The sequence below is a fragment of the Euphorbia lathyris genome, chromosome 2 (genome assembly GCF_963576675.1).
Source record: "Euphorbia lathyris chromosome 2, ddEupLath1.1, whole genome shotgun sequence".
Classification (NCBI taxonomy): Eukaryota; Viridiplantae; Streptophyta; class Magnoliopsida; order Malpighiales; family Euphorbiaceae; genus Euphorbia; species Euphorbia lathyris.
This window is the reverse complement of record NC_088911.1, coordinates 36,027,721-36,046,412: the sequence shown is the minus strand read 5'-3', so window position 1 is coordinate 36,046,412 and position 18,692 is coordinate 36,027,721. Positions and strand designations below refer to the sequence as shown.

Below are 18,692 nucleotides of genomic sequence, written 5' to 3'. Positions count from 1 at the left end.
CTACAGAAGATCTTTACTATTCACTTTCTTTCTTGATATTATAATTTAAATTTTCCAATGTGGTTTAGATCCTCATGTTTTTAGGGAGATATTTTTTCCCCCTGTTTGGTGTTTAGTTTTACAAAGTTTATCCTTTCAAGATATAAATGCTTTATTTAATAAAAATAAAATCAATGCATGTGCTGTGAAATATACATTATGCATTACTATTTAGTTATTGCAGAAAAATTGTACTTTTTCCCCCTTCTTTCTAACTTGATATGTTTTTTCCCCCAAGTAAATAGATATATATGTATTTAAATAAACTCATATCTCATGGTGTGTATAGATTTTGAACTCCATGTTGATGGTTGATCTTCTTAGAGTTTTGGTATAAGAGCTACTATAATAGAGATTGATACTTGGAATGCTCCCATTGCATCAAATGGGCCGATGCTCAGTTTAAGTGGATTTTTTTTTTCAATTACATGGGAAGAAGAGTAGTATTTATTTTGGGAATAAATTTGATGTAAGATATACTATAAATGAATAGGTAGGTACATGTATATCTTAATGGAGAAGCAGAGTAGGGCCATTTATATTTTATTTTTAGATGGATGTCCATTTTGAGTTTGGGATTGTATAAAATAGAAGAAGACACCTGAAACTTAGAAAGTTGTTTTGATATGTAGTCCACTATTTATTTCAAAATCTATACACACCATGAGATATGAGTTTAAATACATATATATCTATTTTCTGAAATTGCCTAGGCATGTGTACATTAAGAGCTCATAATGCATGCTTCTATGAGGGGAGGGTTGGCATTTTATCCGTAGGGGATATGGTAGGATACAATATGAAATTAATAGCGGTGTTCATCTGATCAGTCATTAGCTAGTGGAAAGGAAAAAAAATTCATAGATATATTTATGGGTCGGATCTAGTAATAACTAACTGGATTTAGTTCTTAAAGGCTTGGATTTAGTAAGCCTAAAATTTAATAAGGGAAAATTACACAGAAATTCATTTTTTTTAAAAATTTACAACTATGTTAAGTCATAATTTTGGATTATGTCAAACTAGTAAAATCAGTATTTTTAATATATTTTAAGGATTGAAATTTATAAATTAGAAGTTTAAAATATATTTTCTAAGGTTTATGATTTATGAATTTGAGTATAGAATTTTTAAATTATGGTGTAAAATCATAATATATAGAGAATAATGACATATTAAGAATTAAGTTTGATGATATGATTTAGCTGTAATTTTGTATTTAATTATGATATTCATATCTTTTACCCATTTAATAATGACTAACCCAGTCCATAGATATGTTCATGGGTTGGACCTAAGGTTTGACACTTGATTAATTTGTCAAAAATAGCTTAGTTTCTAATATTTTAACATTGGGTTTAGGTCGGATTCAACTAAGGAAACAGTTTTCAATCCAGCCTATCCAACTAATATATGTATACAAATTAATTAATAATTAATTAACATTCAACATATTTGAGTAGGTTAAATTACTAAACAATATATCATATATTACAATAGCATTTCAAGTTTATAGTTAATATAATATATATTACAGTATATGTTACCAGAGCATTTAAAGTTTTTTTTTTTTTTTTTAAAAGAGTAGCATTTAAAGTTAGTGCACTATCTATTACAGAAAAGTACTATTAAATAAGATAATCATCTATCCAGCGATTAATTATTTTTACATGAATTATTTTTACATGAATCATAATTAGATATAAAATTACAATTAAATCATTTTACTAAAAATTAATTATAAATATATCACTTTTTCTATATATCATAAAAAAAAATTATAACCTAATTTAAAAAAATTAGATTTCAATTCATAAATTTTAAAACCTAAAAAATATATTTTGAATTCATAATTTATAATCTTAATCCTTATAATATATTAAAAATATAATTTGTTCCAAAAAACAAATGAGGTTTAAACCTTTAGGCAAGAGACAAACTCTAGTATAAATAGTTGGTCCCAAATAAGCTTCTAAGGGGAATAAGATATTTATAAAATTAAAAATTCTTTAGATAAATAAAAAAAATTCAAAAGAAATCTTTTTAGTCTAAAAAGTTTTGGGCAAAACTGAATTTTTTTATTTATCTAAAGAATTTTTAATTTTATAAATATCTTATTCCCCTTAGAATATTTTTTTCTAGCTTATTTGGGACCAACTATTTATACTAGAGTTTGTCTCTTGCCCAAAGGTTTAACATCCAAATATGGATAGTATTTGAAGTTGCATTCCTAGTGTTTTTTTTAATGGTTAATCCATACAAAATCTTATTTGTTCTTTGGAACAAATGGTATTTTCTGAAAAATTATGATTAAAATATATATTCAGTCAATTGTTATATATGTTTGGAGATTTTGGAATGTTATTTGTAGTTGTGTTAGTAACACGGTAATATTTTAGACATTATAATAGTCTTTTGTGATTAACTTGTTTGTAACAAAATTAATTGTCGATATTTTAACATGTTATTTTTATAGAACATTGTTTGTTCTTAGAAAATATTATAAAAAATATTTAATTTTTTTGATAATTACTTCAACAAGGTTTAAATAATTATAGTTGATAATAATATTTTTCGTATATTCCAGATCATATGATAAATTAATATTTTGTACTTAGAATGATACAGAAAACATTCTTCGTAAATTTCGAGAATGTATACGATTAATCCCGAAACTAATTACATTAATTTTAATAATTAATTAAATAAATTTGAATAAATATAATAATTATTAAAATTATTTCAATAATGTTGAAAATTAAGTAAAATTAATCTCCTAATTTCAAAAATTAATTTTAATAATTCCAAAAATCATTTTAATAATTACGAGAATTGAATAAAATAATTCCAACAATTTATTAAAATTAATTTCTTATTTCTAAAAATTTATTTTATCTCTATGAAATAGATAGAGCTTTAATAATCAGTTTTTATATTATCAACAATGTAATCATCAAAATACTTTTAGAGTCAATGCAAAATATCATACCTTATGGTATTGGGTGTTTCAGATTTTGAAATGCGAGCTTTCTTATTAGATAGCTTAAAGTCTTGTCCTTCAACAAGCACATTGATTACCCCCTTTAAATTTGGTTAATCCATATTTTTTTAGAGTCATCTGTTTTGTCTAATCTTTTGACAAATCAGTATTGTCTTTCTCTCTATATTAGTCTTTCAACCTTTTACCCAGCTCCATAAAGTGCTTTATGTAATGATCATTTACTTTATGGAAGAGGTAATATGCCTTCATATTCTTACCATAGTGTTCTCCCATCTTTTGCATGAGATACTTCAATACTTGATATCTCACCTTTCTACTCTTATATATCTATATGAGTACCTCATTTTTAGAAGTTCAACGGTTGCATGAATACCGATGTTTCTCTAGTTTTTAGATTTTTGTGAGGATTCTATTTGAGAACTGTATCCTATACTCTCATTGTCACTCGTCTCTATTTGTAGTCTTCAAAGTCAATTTCATCTAGTCTAACGAATGTTTTTTCCCTTTCCATAAATGAGGTAAGATCCATGGGCTTTCTCAAGATAAGCTCCTCTTTGAGCCTTTCGCATATGGCATTCTTAGTCATAGATTCCAAGACTGTCACAAATTCTATCTTATGTATGTCAAGTAGGTTTTCTTAAACTTGTCTATATAATCCTTTAGGGATTTGTTTTCTGAAGGAGTTTACACAACATCTGATTTGCAGTGATTAGGGGAATAGACGCCATAAACTTGGTATCCATGGCTTAGAATCAAAAGGACGTATGTCCAATCAGGGTGTTTGAAAATATTTGGCATGCTGGTGCCTCATTGGCACCACATACATCCATTATCTCCTTCAAATTCCTCACATACATAGTTGAAATCCGTATACCTTCTATATTTTTTCAAGCTTGGTAGCTTGAACTTCTTGTTCCTTGGTTAGTTGAGTATATAAGCGAAAAGGGGAGAATTTTGATTTGTTAATATAAAGTGATTGATTGCAACTCCGTATATTTTATAAGTTGACATTACTACATTATCCCACCTTTTACACTGCGCATTAAGATCTGTTAATGTTGAGCTAGTTTAGGCGGTGAATCCATAAGAAACAACAACAGATAGGATGAGGCAGTTCCTTAGGATGCAATGGATCTCTGAGATACCCGTGATCTGTATACTATATATGGAAAAATGGTGAAAAAGAGGAAAATAATAAGGTGGGGAGTTACCTATTGGTGGACCAGTTGAATATCCGACATATAAAGGATACGTATAGGATCCCATGGGATGTGGACCTAAGAGCTGACTCATAAATTATTATAGGACTCACAAATGCATGTGTTTGGACTCACAAATGATAAGATTTTTGGTGGCCGGATCTTTAATCCTTCCTCACTATCCGGTTACTTCATGCAAAACAAAAAAAAAACGCCGGTTGTTTGGTGGGGGACTCTTGAATGCCTAAGTCACTAACTTTTTTTTTTTTAAGAAGTGAGAAAATAAATAAATATAGTAGGTTTTGTAATGTACCTAAAAGACCTACAAACCCTGCATTTCATAGTTCCCTCAAAGTTCTAACTAGGGTAGGAGTCAGGACGGATCCAATGGGGTTTAGGGGGCCTTGAGCACTCACTGGTCGCCGTAAAACGTGAAAAATTATATGAAAATTATGAATGAGACTTAATTTTTTTATGTAAAAATACTAAAAAATATCAATAGCACTCGTAAATCACGATAAACACATCCTCTCAGTGAATTCTAGATCCATCACTAGGTAGGACTTCACTTCTATTCAAAAACTTATATTTTAATTGGAAGCTACCGCTCACACTACCTTTCCAGGAGCACGTCTATGTTGGACCTTCAAAGCTCGTGACTCACATTTGTCCTTTTCAATGTGAGACTCACACTCTCAGACATCCGGGTTTGGATCATTCGGTCCAAACATTTCTCAAAGGTTCAGTAAATAACATTCAAATATTATCAATAATTAAACTTTTTTTTAATTTATAATTTCACAAATATATATAAAGATATTTCATTCAAGTATCTCAAAGACCATATTTTCTAACAGTTGTTAGAAATTGATATTTGTTAGTTGATTTTTTTTTAATAGTTTTAAATATATATTTCTCCATTTTAATCAAATATTTTATATTTATTATTTGAAGTAAAAATAATAAAAAGGAATTATAACAAAGAACTAAACAAGAGCTTAAGCCTTTCTTCAAAAAAAAAAAAAAAAAAAAAAAAAAGAGAACTTAAGTCTATAATATTAATAATATGTAACTAGAAAATTAATAATCTCAAACAATGTTAGTATTATTTTTTTAATTTTACACTTTTTTGTTTTAAAACCATTTTTTTTAAAGTGAACTACAAATATCTTTTATTTATTTTAGAAATGAAATTTAGTTGGGTTTTTTTTTTTTTTTTTAATGTATTGGTGATACCGGTACATGAGAAAAATAGAAAAGGCAATAAACATGTTGAGGCATCTTCATCATTTCAATATGCCTTCTAAACTTGTCCAAAAAGTTTAATTGTTCTCTGAACTTTTCAAATGTTCCAATAGCTCCTTAAACTTGCATAAAATATTCAGTTAGTCTCTTAAACTTGCGTAAAATATAATTAGTTAATCACACGTTTGTAAAAAAAAAAATAAGTTAAATACGGAAGATATGTTGCACACATCATAAAAAAGTAAACCGACCAATGTCAGTGTATGCGATTCTAATATTAGAGAATATTTTTTTTTTAATTGAACAAGTAAGAACTTCTTTTTAAATATGTTTTAATCTTTTTTTTTGTGAATTATGTAATAACATTCTAAGACACGTGCATCATATCTTCCGTATTTAACTTACTTTTTTTTTTTTATATCCGAGTGATTAATTGATTATATTTTATGTAGTTCCCAAATGGAAGTCATAGCCACTCACATTTTTCGTGAAGGCAACAGCGCCGCGGACGCCCTTGCACGCTACGGTGTCGACGCCAATGGTATTACTTGGTGGAACACGGCACCAGGCTTCTGTCAGCCTATGGTTTTTGATGATTTATGTAACATCTGTCATTTACGCTTTTCTTAACTCTTTTCTCCCTCTCCCTCCCCTCTTTGTACCTTTTTACTTATTTTTAATATATTCGGGTTTTACTGAGCCGACGGCTAGGCTGCCAACATAGTTGGGATGCCAGCTTCAGTCTCAGTATCATCCCAGCTTCCATCCAAAAAGATTATATTTTACGTAAGTTCAGAGGGTTAACTGAACATTTTATGCAAATTCAGAGAGCTGCCGGGATACTTTGAAAGTTCAAGGAGTCAATCAAAGCTTGTTGGACAAATTCAATGACAAATGATGTATTAAGCCTTTCAATTTTGATGTATTCAATTATTATAGTTTTATTTTAATACATCAGATGATTAATTATTTACTTTGGCACATTACTTAACTAATTTGTTGCTAAAAGAGTTACTAATTTTATTTATGTCTTAATTTGTATTTTTATGTAAAAAAAAGTTTTATAGTTTTTCAATATCCACATTACACATATAATTTTTTTTTTGAAACAATACAAAAAAATTTATTTTTAAGCTGTTAAAAATATAAATTTAAGATAGATATAAAATGAATAATGCAATGTTAATCGAGTTTTATATTGAAAGTTACTTTTCTAATAATAATATGCTTCTATGTAATGAAGAAAAAAATACCCAATCCACTAAAATCCGAATGATTAGGAATCTACGAAGTTTTTTTCCAAATAGAAAATAATGGATAATGTATAAATTTACGAATAATATTTTGGAGAAAGTGAAATTTATCCATAATGTTTATAAGTTAGACTAATTTTATTTACATCTAACGAAAATTTGAATGGATTATTTTGACCGCTATTTAACTGTTATATTAAATCTTTCAAATAATTTTATCGTTAAACTAAATTAATTTGTGCATTTTGACCGGTTGTTTGTTACTGTATTAGAAACACAATAAATATTTAGATATTATAGCCATTTTTTATGATTAATTTATACGTAATATATTAATTAGTTGTTAGCATTTAGTAGATTGTTTACATTAATAACTGATTAAATATTTTAAATGTTGTAAATATAATCTACTGATAAAATATTATAAAATAGTAACGATGGAGCTGGCACTTCCACTTTTTTTACTGATAAAAAATATAATATAATATATAATATTTTAATTTTAATTATATTATTATATTTATCTATAAAAAAGATTATTGTATCCGAACTATGACCCTGTTTGGTAAAGAGCGTTTTGGGATAAAAAGAGCGGTTTTGACCAACTTTAGCGGTTTGACCACTGAAACCGCTGATTGGAGTGTTTGGTGGAGAGAGGTTTGGGAGAGAGTTTTGGGATGAAAATGCTAATTTAGAAAAAGCTCCTTTTAGTAGCTTTTTCAATTAGCGTTTTGCAATATTAAAATTAATAGACTTCTTTAACCCTAATTATTTTATGTATATTTTTATGTATTAAAAAAAGAAATGCCCTTATTCGTCTTTTTGCACAAACCGTTATTATCAATTAGCTAATTTTTACTAAACAGGTCTACACAAACAGCTAGTCAAATCAGCTAATGTAATCAGCTAACAGCTAATTCCCAAACAGGGCCTATATCTAAAGGCCCGTTTGGTTCAGCTGTTAGCTAATAGCTGTTGCGGTTGCTGTTAGCTGTTTGCAGTTACAGTAAGCTGTTAATCGAGTTTTATATTGAAAGTTACTTTTCTAATAATAATATGCTTCTATGTAATGAAGAAAAAAATACCCAATCCACTAAAATCCGAATGATTAGGAATCTACGAAGTTTTTTTCCAAATAGAAAATAATGGATAATGTATAAATTTACGAATAATATTTTGGAGAAAGTGAAATTTATCCATAATGTTTATAAGTTAGACTAATTTTATTTACATCTAACGAAAATTTGAATGGATTATTTTGACCGCTATTTAACTGTTATATTAAATCTTTCAAATAATTTTATCGTTAAACTAAATTAATTTGTGCATTTTGACCGGTTGTTTGTTACTGTATTAGAAACACAATAAATATTTAGATATTATAGCCATTTTTTATGATTAATTTATACGTAATATATTAATTAGTTGTTAGCATTTAGTAGATTGTTTACATTAATAACTGATTAAATATTTTAAATGTTGTAAATATAATCTACTGATAAAATATTATAAAATAGTAACGATGGAGCTGGCACTTCCACTTTTTTTACTGATAAAAAATATAATATAATATATAATATTTTAATTTTAATTATATTATTATATTTATCTATAAAAAAGATTATTGTATCCGAACTATGACCCTGTTTGGTAAAGAGCGTTTTGGGATAAAAAGAGCGGTTTTGACCAACTTTAGCGGTTTGACCACTGAAACCGCTGATTGGAGTGTTTGGTGGAGAGAGGTTTGGGAGAGAGTTTTGGGATGAAAATGCTAATTTAGAAAAAGCTCCTTTTAGTAGCTTTTTCAATTAGCGTTTTGCAATATTAAAATTAATAGACTTCTTTAACCCTAATTATTTTATGTATATTTTTATGTATTAAAAAAAGAAATGCCCTTATTCGTCTTTTTGCACAAACCGTTATTATCAATTAGCTAATTTTTACTAAACAGGTCTACACAAACAGCTAGTCAAATCAGCTAATGTAATCAGCTAACAGCTAATTCCCAAACAGGGCCTATATCTAAAGGCCCGTTTGGTTCAGCTGTTAGCTAATAGCTGTTGCGGTTGCTGTTAGCTGTTTGCAGTTACAGTAAGCTGTTAATCGAGTTTTATATTGAAAGTTACTTTTCTAATAATAATATGCTTCTATGTAATGAAGAAAAAAATACCCAATCCACTAAAATCCGAATGATTAGGAATCTACGAAGTTTTTTTCCAAATAGAAAATAATGGATAATGTATAAATTTACGAATAATATTTTGGAGAAAGTGAAATTTATCCATAATGTTTATAAGTTAGACTAATTTTATTTACATCTAACGAAAATTTGAATGGATTATTTTGACCGCTATTTAACTGTTATATTAAATCTTTCAAATAATTTTATCGTTAAACTAAATTAATTTGTGCATTTTGACCGGTTGTTTGTTACTGTATTAGAAACACAATAAATATTTAGATATTATAGCCATTTTTTATGATTAATTTATACGTAATATATTAATTAGTTGTTAGCATTTAGTAGATTGTTTACATTAATAACTGATTAAATATTTTAAATGTTGTAAATATAATCTACTGATAAAATATTATAAAATAGTAACGATGGAGCTGGCACTTCCACTTTTTTTACTGATAAAAAATATAATATAATATATAATATTTTAATTTTAATTATATTATTATATTTATCTATAAAAAAGATTATTGTATCCGAACTATGACCCTGTTTGGTAAAGAGCGTTTTGGGATAAAAAGAGCGGTTTTGACCAACTTTAGCGGTTTGACCACTGAAACCGCTGATTGGAGTGTTTGGTGGAGAGAGGTTTGGGAGAGAGTTTTGGGATGAAAATGCTAATTTAGAAAAAGCTCCTTTTAGTAGCTTTTTCAATTAGCGTTTTGCAATATTAAAATTAATAGACTTCTTTAACCCTAATTATTTTATGTATATTTTTATGTATTAAAAAAAGAAATGCCCTTATTCGTCTTTTTGCACAAACCGTTATTATCAATTAGCTAATTTTTACTAAACAGGTCTACACAAACAGCTAGTCAAATCAGCTAATGTAATCAGCTAACAGCTAATTCCCAAACAGGGCCTATATCTAAAGGCCCGTTTGGTTCAGCTGTTAGCTAATAGCTGTTGCGGTTGCTGTTAGCTGTTTGCAGTTACAGTAAGCTGTTAGCTGTTTGTAGTTGCAGTAAGCTGTTCGCTGTTTAATTACTAGTGTTTGGTAAAATTATATTGAACTGTTGCTGTTCGGATTTAAAATGTCTAAAATGGACATGTTTTAAATTAATCAACGATGGAATTATAAAAGGAAAAATATGAAAAAATGCTCATAATGTTTGTGATCTGTTATTAACGGTGATAAAAAAGGGTACATATGTGAAGTGTAGATGACAATATTCATGACCAAGAAGACAATTTAATAAATTATTTCTCAAATTGACACAACTTGTCAATGTTAGGGGCAAAATTGATTTTGGCTGCCAACATTAGGAGTATAATTGCACAATTTTAGACATTAAAGGTAAAATTGCTCTTAGCTATAAATGTTAGAGATATTTTAGCACCTTATCCTATTATAAAATAAAAAATATGTTACACAAATTAATAAAAATAATCTATATAAAAAATAAAAAATTTATTGAACGCAACAAAACCTTGTTCTTCCGGTAATTATGTTATAGAAATATAAATAATGTTAAAGAATAAACATATTTTTGTTGAAATAAAAAAAAATGATAATTTTGTCAATAACAAATAACTGCAAACAGCTGTTTATGAAAAGCTCCAAATAGGAGTTTTTCGTGAAACGCTCCAAAACGCTGTAGTTTCCAGAAAAAATGCTAAACGTTGCGGTTATATAAACCTAACCAAACGCTATATTTTATGCGGTTTGGAGTGAAACGCTAAACGTTCATCCGAAAAGCTAAAACAAACACCCTCTAAGAGTCCTACAGAAGAGTTCTACAAAATTTAAATTAATAACTCCTAAAATCTCTCCAATTCTCTGCATATCTATCCATATATATTATATATTATAAAACAGTAACGATTGAGCTGAGGTGTCACTTCCTCATTTTTTACTGATAAAAAATATAATATAATATATAATATATTAATTTTAATTATATTATTATATTTATCTATAAAAATATTATTTTATCCGTACTATATCTAAGAGTCCTACAGAATTTAAATTAATCCCTAAAATCTCTCTAATTCTCTACATATCTATCTATATATAATATAAAACAGTAACGATTGAGCTGATGTGTCACTTTCTCATTTTTTACTGATAAAAAATATAATATATAATATATTAATTTTAATTATATTATTATATTTATCTATAAAAAGATTATTTAAAGTAAATGTGAAAATAAAATAATAATATTTAATTTATATAACACTTTTATATTATTAATTGTAACTATTAGATTATATTTTTATTAAAATTTATATGTTAAGATGAATCCGTGCATTGCACGGGTCAAAAACTAGTTAATGTTTGATATTTAAATATCTTAGTTTTATGATGCTTAAATTAGTTCGTTGAATTTTGCCATTATTCAGAAATAAAATTGATTTTGCTTGACAAGAATAAATTTGTAGTATGTTGTACAAAAATCTGCACTTATCAGAAAAACAATTACTCAAAATTCAAATTATAATCCAATGGTTAATTTATTTCAAATATATATTCAATTTGCTGAAACATTTCTTTTTTCAAGGGTGCAATTCGTTGGACTTTACTAGTTTTTCTTTTCACTGTCACAACAAAGTCCTTTGCTTTCCTCGCGCTCTCTCTCTCTCTCTCTCTCTTTCTATCCCCCCTCTTCCCTTTCTGTCATAGAAGAGAGAGCGAGCTCGTTTTACAGATCGCAATCCTTAGATCCGCTCACCGGTAAGCCATTACTCTCGATCTTGCTATTGCTTCTCTTCAATTCTCACTCCAACTTCTTTCTTTGCTTAATGCGTGTTATTCCAGCGACATTTGCTTCGCCATTATTTTATGCTTTTTGGTATCTTCTTTCCATTCAGCAACTGTTTGGCTGCGTAGAAAGTTTTGCACAAGTAAATGTTGTTTGAATTGGACGGTTCATGCAATTCTCCCATTTTGTTGAACAGTAGGAAATGTTCCTGTTATGTAAACGTATGTAGTCTGTTTTAGTCTAGCCTTTTTGTTCTACTGTTTGCATTTGTTTTTAATCCGAGTAGTCATTTGGTTAAATTTGAATTTCGTTGTCTCTCTTTTATTAGATCTAGTTTAATCAGTTTCTTAGTTGACCGTTGATTGATCTATCGTTTCATCTTCTCTTCCATTTTATTCGTATGTTAACAGTCTGTTGATTGTGTTTAATGTTATGTCTTTTCTTGTGTATATATTGGAACTGTTTTCGTTTAATTTTTGTTTATATGAATTATGATTGAATTTTTTATTTACTTGATATTGAACTGACTATTTAAATTAGGGTTTTGTAAGAGCCTATATGTTGATTTACGTTTTGTGTCAATTAACCAAATTCAAAGGAGTAAATATTTTTCATTTTTCTTAACCTATCTTCAAAAGAAATTCTTGGGTAAACGCCAGTCTTCATATAATATTCAGATTGTTTAAGGTTCATTTCAATAAGCATTCGTACATAAATAATTGTACTAGAATTAACAGAGACCCTTATTTACTTTTTTTTTTTTTTTTTTTTTTTTGCTAGAAAGAGACCCTTATTTACTAATTGTTGCTTTTGGTATAATTCACACATGTTTCCTTATTTATGACTAATGAGCATTGGTTCATTCTTTTTGTGAACTACAGAGTGTATGCTTCAGTAAGGACATTGTGACTTCTCTGTTTAGCAGCTACTGGATAGTAATAGGATTGGCTTAAAGAATATCCAGGTATGGGGCGCTTAAAACTGCAATCTGGAATCAAGTCAATTGAGGAAGAACCTGAGGATTGTGACTGTTCTGATTCTAAAAAAGCTACCTTAGCATGCATGATTAATGCAGAAGTAGGTGCTGTATTGGCAATTATGAGGAAAAATGTACGATGGGGAGGTCGTTATATGTCTGGTGATGATCAGCTAGAGCATTCTTTGATCCAGTCACTGAAATCATTGCGGAAACAAATCTTTTTGTGGCAGCATTCATGGCATACCATCAATCCTGCTGTGTATCTCCAGCCATTTTTGGATGTGATTCGATCCGATGAAACCGGTGCGCCAATAACTGGGGTTGCTTTGTCATCTGTTTATAAGATTTTAACGCTAGATGTGATTGATCAAACTACAATGAATGTAGAAGATGCCATGCATTTGGTCGTTGATGCTATCACAAGTTGCCGATTTGAGGTGACAGATCCTGCATCAGAAGAAGTTGTGCTGATGAAGATCCTTCAGGTGCTTTTAGCTTGTATGAAAAGTAAAGCATCAGTCACACTGAGTAATCAGCATGTATGCACCATTGTGAACACTTGTTTCCGTATAGTTCACCAAGCAGGAAGTAAGGGAGAGTTGTTACAGCGGATAGCTCGGCATACAATGCATGAACTTATTAGGTGCATTTTTGCACACCTACAGGATGTTGACAACACAGAACATGCACTTGTAAATGGAGTTAGTCCTATCAAACAGGAGGTATAGTTGCATATTCTAATTTTTGCTCACAAGTGCATTTTCTTCTCTCTTCTTGTTTAATTGCCGAGACTTGAAATATGAAGAGCTTGAAGGAACATCCAGAATAGGAATAACTTCATTTCCCCCCTTTTCGGTCTTATGTTTATTTTCTCATCGTGAAGGGTATGGCTAAAGAAGCTAAAATTGACATTTCTTTAAGGTTACTGGTGTTACTATAATTCTAGGTGGGGGAACCTTCCTATCCTCTTACTCTATGTGTTGAGTTTTTGATGTCAGAGATTCAGAAGAGTGATGCTTGTCCTTTTAATGCTCGATTAATGATGGAAAAGAATTTTTGAAGTGAATGGCCGATATATATCACTTAACTGGTACATATCAAACAAAAGTTATGAGGGTTGCCTTGATGTCATGAGTTCGAGAGAGACCATGCAACTGCATTGTATTTTTCTATTGTCTTTAAGTACCAGATAAATATAAGGAAGGAAGGACTGTTCGGAGTTCCTATAATTCTAGGTTGGGGAACTTCCTATCCTCTTACTATGTGTTGAGTTTTTGGTATCACAGATCAGAAGAGTGATTCTTGTCCTTTTAATGCTCTAAAAATGATGGAAAAAAATAAGGGAAAATTTATTGTCATTTTATTTTTGAAGTGAATGGCTGATATATATCACTTAACTGGTATATATCAAACAAAAGTTATGAGGGTTGCCTTGATGTCATGAGTTCGAGAGAGACCATGCAACTGCATTGTATTTTTCTATTGTCTTTAAGTACCAGATAAATATAAGGAAGGACTGTTCGGAGTTCCGTAGTTTAGCAACTCATTGATAGACCCTAACAGTCAACCATGTGGTACCAAGTGCGCTGTTGCCTGGAAAATTGGATGTTAATTGGAACTAAAATGTACTATCTTGATTTAATCTATTGATATTCTAAGTGGAATGTACTGCAGAGATTTTCTTGCTGCTGTTCTTTACAACTATAAAATCTGTATTAATGAATAATTTGTTTTGTGTTTGGTAAGTTGTGTTGTTTTTCCCTCAAAATATCTAAAAACCTTTGTACTTTTACAGCTTGGTAGCTTGGATAGTGATTACACATTTGGCAGCAAACAAATGGAAAATGGCGGCGTTAGCTCCGATCTGGATGGTCAGACATCCTCTGTGAGCTATGGCTCCAGTATTTCCACAGGTGTGGTAGCCACTGTCATGGAAGAAAATACAATTGGAGGTGGTAGAGGGAAGGATGCCCTTTCATATGATTTGCACCTGATGACAGAGCCATATGGTGTACCCTGCATGGTGGAGATATTTCACTTTTTATGTTCTCTATTAAATGATGTGGATCATATGGGGATAGGTACCAGACCTAATACGATAGCATTTGATGAAGATGTTCCCCTTTTTGCACTGGGTTTAATTAACTCGGCTATAGAATTGGGCGGACCTTCTATTCGGTTTCACCCCAGGTTATTGAGTTTGATTCAGGATGAGTTATTTCGTAATCTGATGCAATTTGGCTTGTCAATGAGCCCACTTATTCTCTCAATGGTTTGTAGTATTGTTCTTAACTTATATCACCATCTTCGTACTGAACTCAAATTACAGCTCGAGGCTTTCTTTTCTTGTGTGATTTTGAGACTTGCTCAGAGCAGATATGGTGCTTCATACCAGCAGCAAGAGGCTGCCATGGAGGCTCTAGTTGACTTCTGCAGGCAGAAAACATTTATGGTGGAGATGTATGCTAACTTAGATTGTGACATAACATGCAGTAATGTGTTTGAAGATTTAGCTAATTTATTGTCAAAGAGTGCATTTCCAGTGAACTGCCCTTTGTCTGCAATGCACATTCTTGCTTTGGATGGTCTTATAGCTGTTATTCAGGGGATGGCTGAAAGGATAAGTAATGGATCACTTAGTTCAGAGCATGTTCCAGTGAATCTTGAGGAGTATACACCCTTCTGGATGGTGAAGTGTGACAACTATAGTGATCCGGATCACTGGGTTCCATTTGTCCGACGGAGGAAGTACATAAAGAGGAGATTGATGATTGGAGCTGACCACTTCAATCGTGACCCAAAGAAAGGGTTAGAGTTTCTTCAAGGAACACATCTGTTGCCTGACAAACTTGACCCTCAAAGTGTTGCCTGCTTTTTCAGGTACACTGCCGGGTTAGATAAGAACCTTGTTGGGGATTTCTTGGGAAATCATGATGAGTTTTGTGTTCAGGTACTGCATGAATTTGCTTGGACTTTTGATTTTCAAGGTATGAATCTGGATACTGCTTTGCGGTTGTTCTTGGAAACTTTTAGGCTGCCTGGAGAATCGCAAAAAATACAAAGGGTACTCGAGGCTTTCTCCGAGAGATACTATGAGCAATCACCGCAGATATTAGCTAACAAGGATGCTGCTCTTTTGTTGTCTTATTCGCTTATAATGCTCAATACAGATCAGCATAATGTACAGGTGAAGAAAAAGATGACAGAAGAAGATTTCATCCGAAATAATAGACACATTAATGGAGGGGGTGACTTACCTCGAGACTTCCTGTCAGAGTTATACCACTCAATTTGCAAGAATGAGATCCGTACAACTCCAGAACAAGGAGCTGGTTTCCCTGAAATGACCCCAAGCCGTTGGATTGATCTAATGCACAAATCCAGGAAAACTGCTCCGTTCATTGTATCTGATTCTAAAGCCTATCTTGACCATGATATGTTTGCAATAATGTCAGGTCCCACCATTGCTGCTATCTCTGTTGTATTTGATCATGCAGAACATGAAGATGTCTACCAAGCATGTATTGATGGATTCTTAGCTGTGGCAAAAATCTCTGCATGTCATCATCTTGAAGATGTATTGGATGATCTAGTTGTGTCTCTATGTAAATTCACAACCCTCTTGAATCCATCGTCTGCTGAGGAACCTGTGATTGCATTTGGTGATGACACAAAAGCCAGGATGGCAACTGTGACTGTTTTCACCATTGCTAATAGGTATGGTGATTATATTCGTACTGGTTGGAGAAACATTCTTGACTGTATTTTACGACTACACAAACTTGGTCTTCTTCCAGCTCGTGTGGCCAGTGCTGCTGCTGATGAATCAGAGCTCTCTGCTGATCCTGGGCATGGGAAACCTATTACAAATTCTTTATCTTCAGTTCAAATGCAGTCCATGGGGACTCCCCGGAGATCTTCTGGATTAATGGGTCGGTTTAGTCAGCTCTTATCTCTTGATACAGAGGAGCCTAGATCACAACCTACTGACCAACAACTAGCTGCTCATCAACGCACCGTTCTGACTATCCAAAAATGCCATGTCGACAGCATATTTACTGAGAGTAAATTCTTGCAAGCTGAATCTTTGTTACAACTCGCTCGGGCACTCATCTGGGCTGCTGGCCGGCCCCAAAAAGGGAACTCTCCCGAGGATGAAGATACTGCAGTTTTCTGCCTGGAGTTGCTTATTGTAATTACTCTAAACAACAGGGACAGGATTGTGTTACTGTGGCAGGGTGTTTATGAGCACATAGCTAATATTGTTCAGTCAACTGTAATGCCTTGTGTCTTAGTGGAGAAGGCTGTATTTGGTCTCCTTCGCATTTGCCAGAGGCTGCTCCCGTACAAAGAGAACCTTGCTGATGAACTTTTGAGGTCATTGCAGCTTGTTTTGAAGCTCGATGCCCGAGTTGCTGATGCTTATTGTGAACAAATCACACAGGAAGTGAGTCGCCTTGTCAAAGCAAATGCTACGCACATCAGATCTTTAATGGGTTGGCGTACAATTACATCCCTACTTTCCATCACAGCTCGGCACCCTGAAGCATCTGAAGCTGGATTTGATGCTCTGTTGTTCATAATGAGTGATGGAACTCACTTGTTGCCAGCCAATTATGTACTCTGCGTTGATGCAGCAAGGCAATTTGCAGAGTCTCGTGTAGCACAGGCAGAAAGGTCCGTGCGAGCACTAGATATTATGGCAGGTTCTGTCGACTGTTTAGCTCGGTGGTCACATGAGGCTAAGGAAGCAATGGGGGAGGAGGAAGCTGCAAAATTGTCACAGGATATTGGTGAGATGTGGCTGAGGCTCGTACAGGGATTGAGAAAAGTTTGTTTAGATCAGCGAGAAGAGGTAAGAAATCATGCACTTTTATCATTGCAAAAGTGTTTGACAGTAGTTGACGGAATCAATCTTCCACATGGTTTGTGGTTACAATGTTTTGATATGGTAATCTTCACAATGCTTGACGACTTGCTTGAAATCGCTCAAGGACACTCCCAAAAAGATTACCGAAACATGGATGGCACATTAATCATCGCTGTAAAACTCCTGTCAAAAGTTTTTTTACAGTTACTCCATGACCTTGCACAGTTAACCACTTTCTGTAAACTATGGCTCGGAGTGCTTAGTCGAATGGAAAAATATCTCAAGGTTAAAGTACGAGGGAAAAAGAGCGAGAAGCTTCTGGAAGTAGTGCCTGAGCTTCTAAAGAACACATTGGTTGTGATGAAGACCAAGGGAGTGCTTGTACAGAGGAGTGCTTTAGGTGGGGATAGCTTGTGGGAACTAACGTGGCTACATGTGAACAATATTGCTCCATCCTTGCAATCTGAGGTGTTCCCTGATCAGGACTGGGAAATGTCACAACATAAGCCACGTGAAACAGGTGGAAACTTAGTGTCCGATGAAACAGTTTCCTTTCCCTCAAATGGATCTGTGGCTTCTGAAGGTTCTGGCGCAGGAGGTTAACGTTTTGCCAAAGTTTCACCATCCAGCATTATTGTTAATACTTGTTCTTGACCGAAGCACATTATAGCAAGTATTCAGATGATACATTAACCGGGGTAATGGTAGAGCAGTAACTTATGGAACAAGCTTGTGCAGTTGGGACCCCGAGTTGCTTAGAAGAAAAGCATTGATGCAGTGAGCGAGATGGATGTAAAAGATTGGTCGGTTCCTCGGTTTTTGGACAGCAAAATGCGGATTTCCGTGAAGCTGTTATACGGTCAGCTGATATGATTTTGTAGTTTGGAGATCTGGAATGGAAGAATGGCCTGATCAGATGTGTAGGAAACTTAAGGCTGTAATATGTTATGGCTTTGCTTAGTAATGTACAGAATTAAAAGTTGAGATTTTGAGATTTTTACTATTTTGAGTAGGTATTTCTTAGGGTGATACTGATATGGTAGAATGTATGATATTTGATGGAGACTACTAATTAGGCCTTTACATTGAGAATGTGTTTTGACATGTAATTATATGAAATCTAGAAAATCCTACCATGAAGTATTCATACCACTTCTGGTTA

General features: G+C 32.0%; 1 protein-coding gene across 1 annotated transcript; it reads left to right on the top strand.

The window, feature by feature from the left end:
• The first annotated feature begins 11,492 nt into the window (after nt 1-11,492).
• Nucleotides 11,493-18,522, top strand: LOC136217776 (ARF guanine-nucleotide exchange factor GNOM). The gene is made up of 3 exons (XM_066004426.1): nt 11,493-11,653; nt 12,563-13,382; nt 14,456-18,522. Exons 2-3 carry the CDS (start codon nt 12,648-12,650, stop codon nt 18,131-18,133), a joined length of 4,413 nt encoding a protein of 1,470 aa, XP_065860498.1. The 5' UTR covers nt 11,493-11,653; nt 12,563-12,647; the 3' UTR covers nt 18,134-18,522.
• The last annotated feature ends 170 nt before the right edge of the window (nt 18,523-18,692 follow it).

Excerpts from the sequence above, each read along its gene's own strand:
- LOC136217776 (XM_066004426.1), top strand. The coding sequence starts at position 12,648 with ATGGGGCGCTTAAAACTGCAATCTGGAATCAAGTCAATTGAGGAAGAA. Across the intron at positions 13,383-14,455 it reads TTAGTCCTATCAAACAGGAG|CTTGGTAGCTTGGATAGTGA; the intron begins GTATAGTTGCAT and ends GTACTTTTACAG.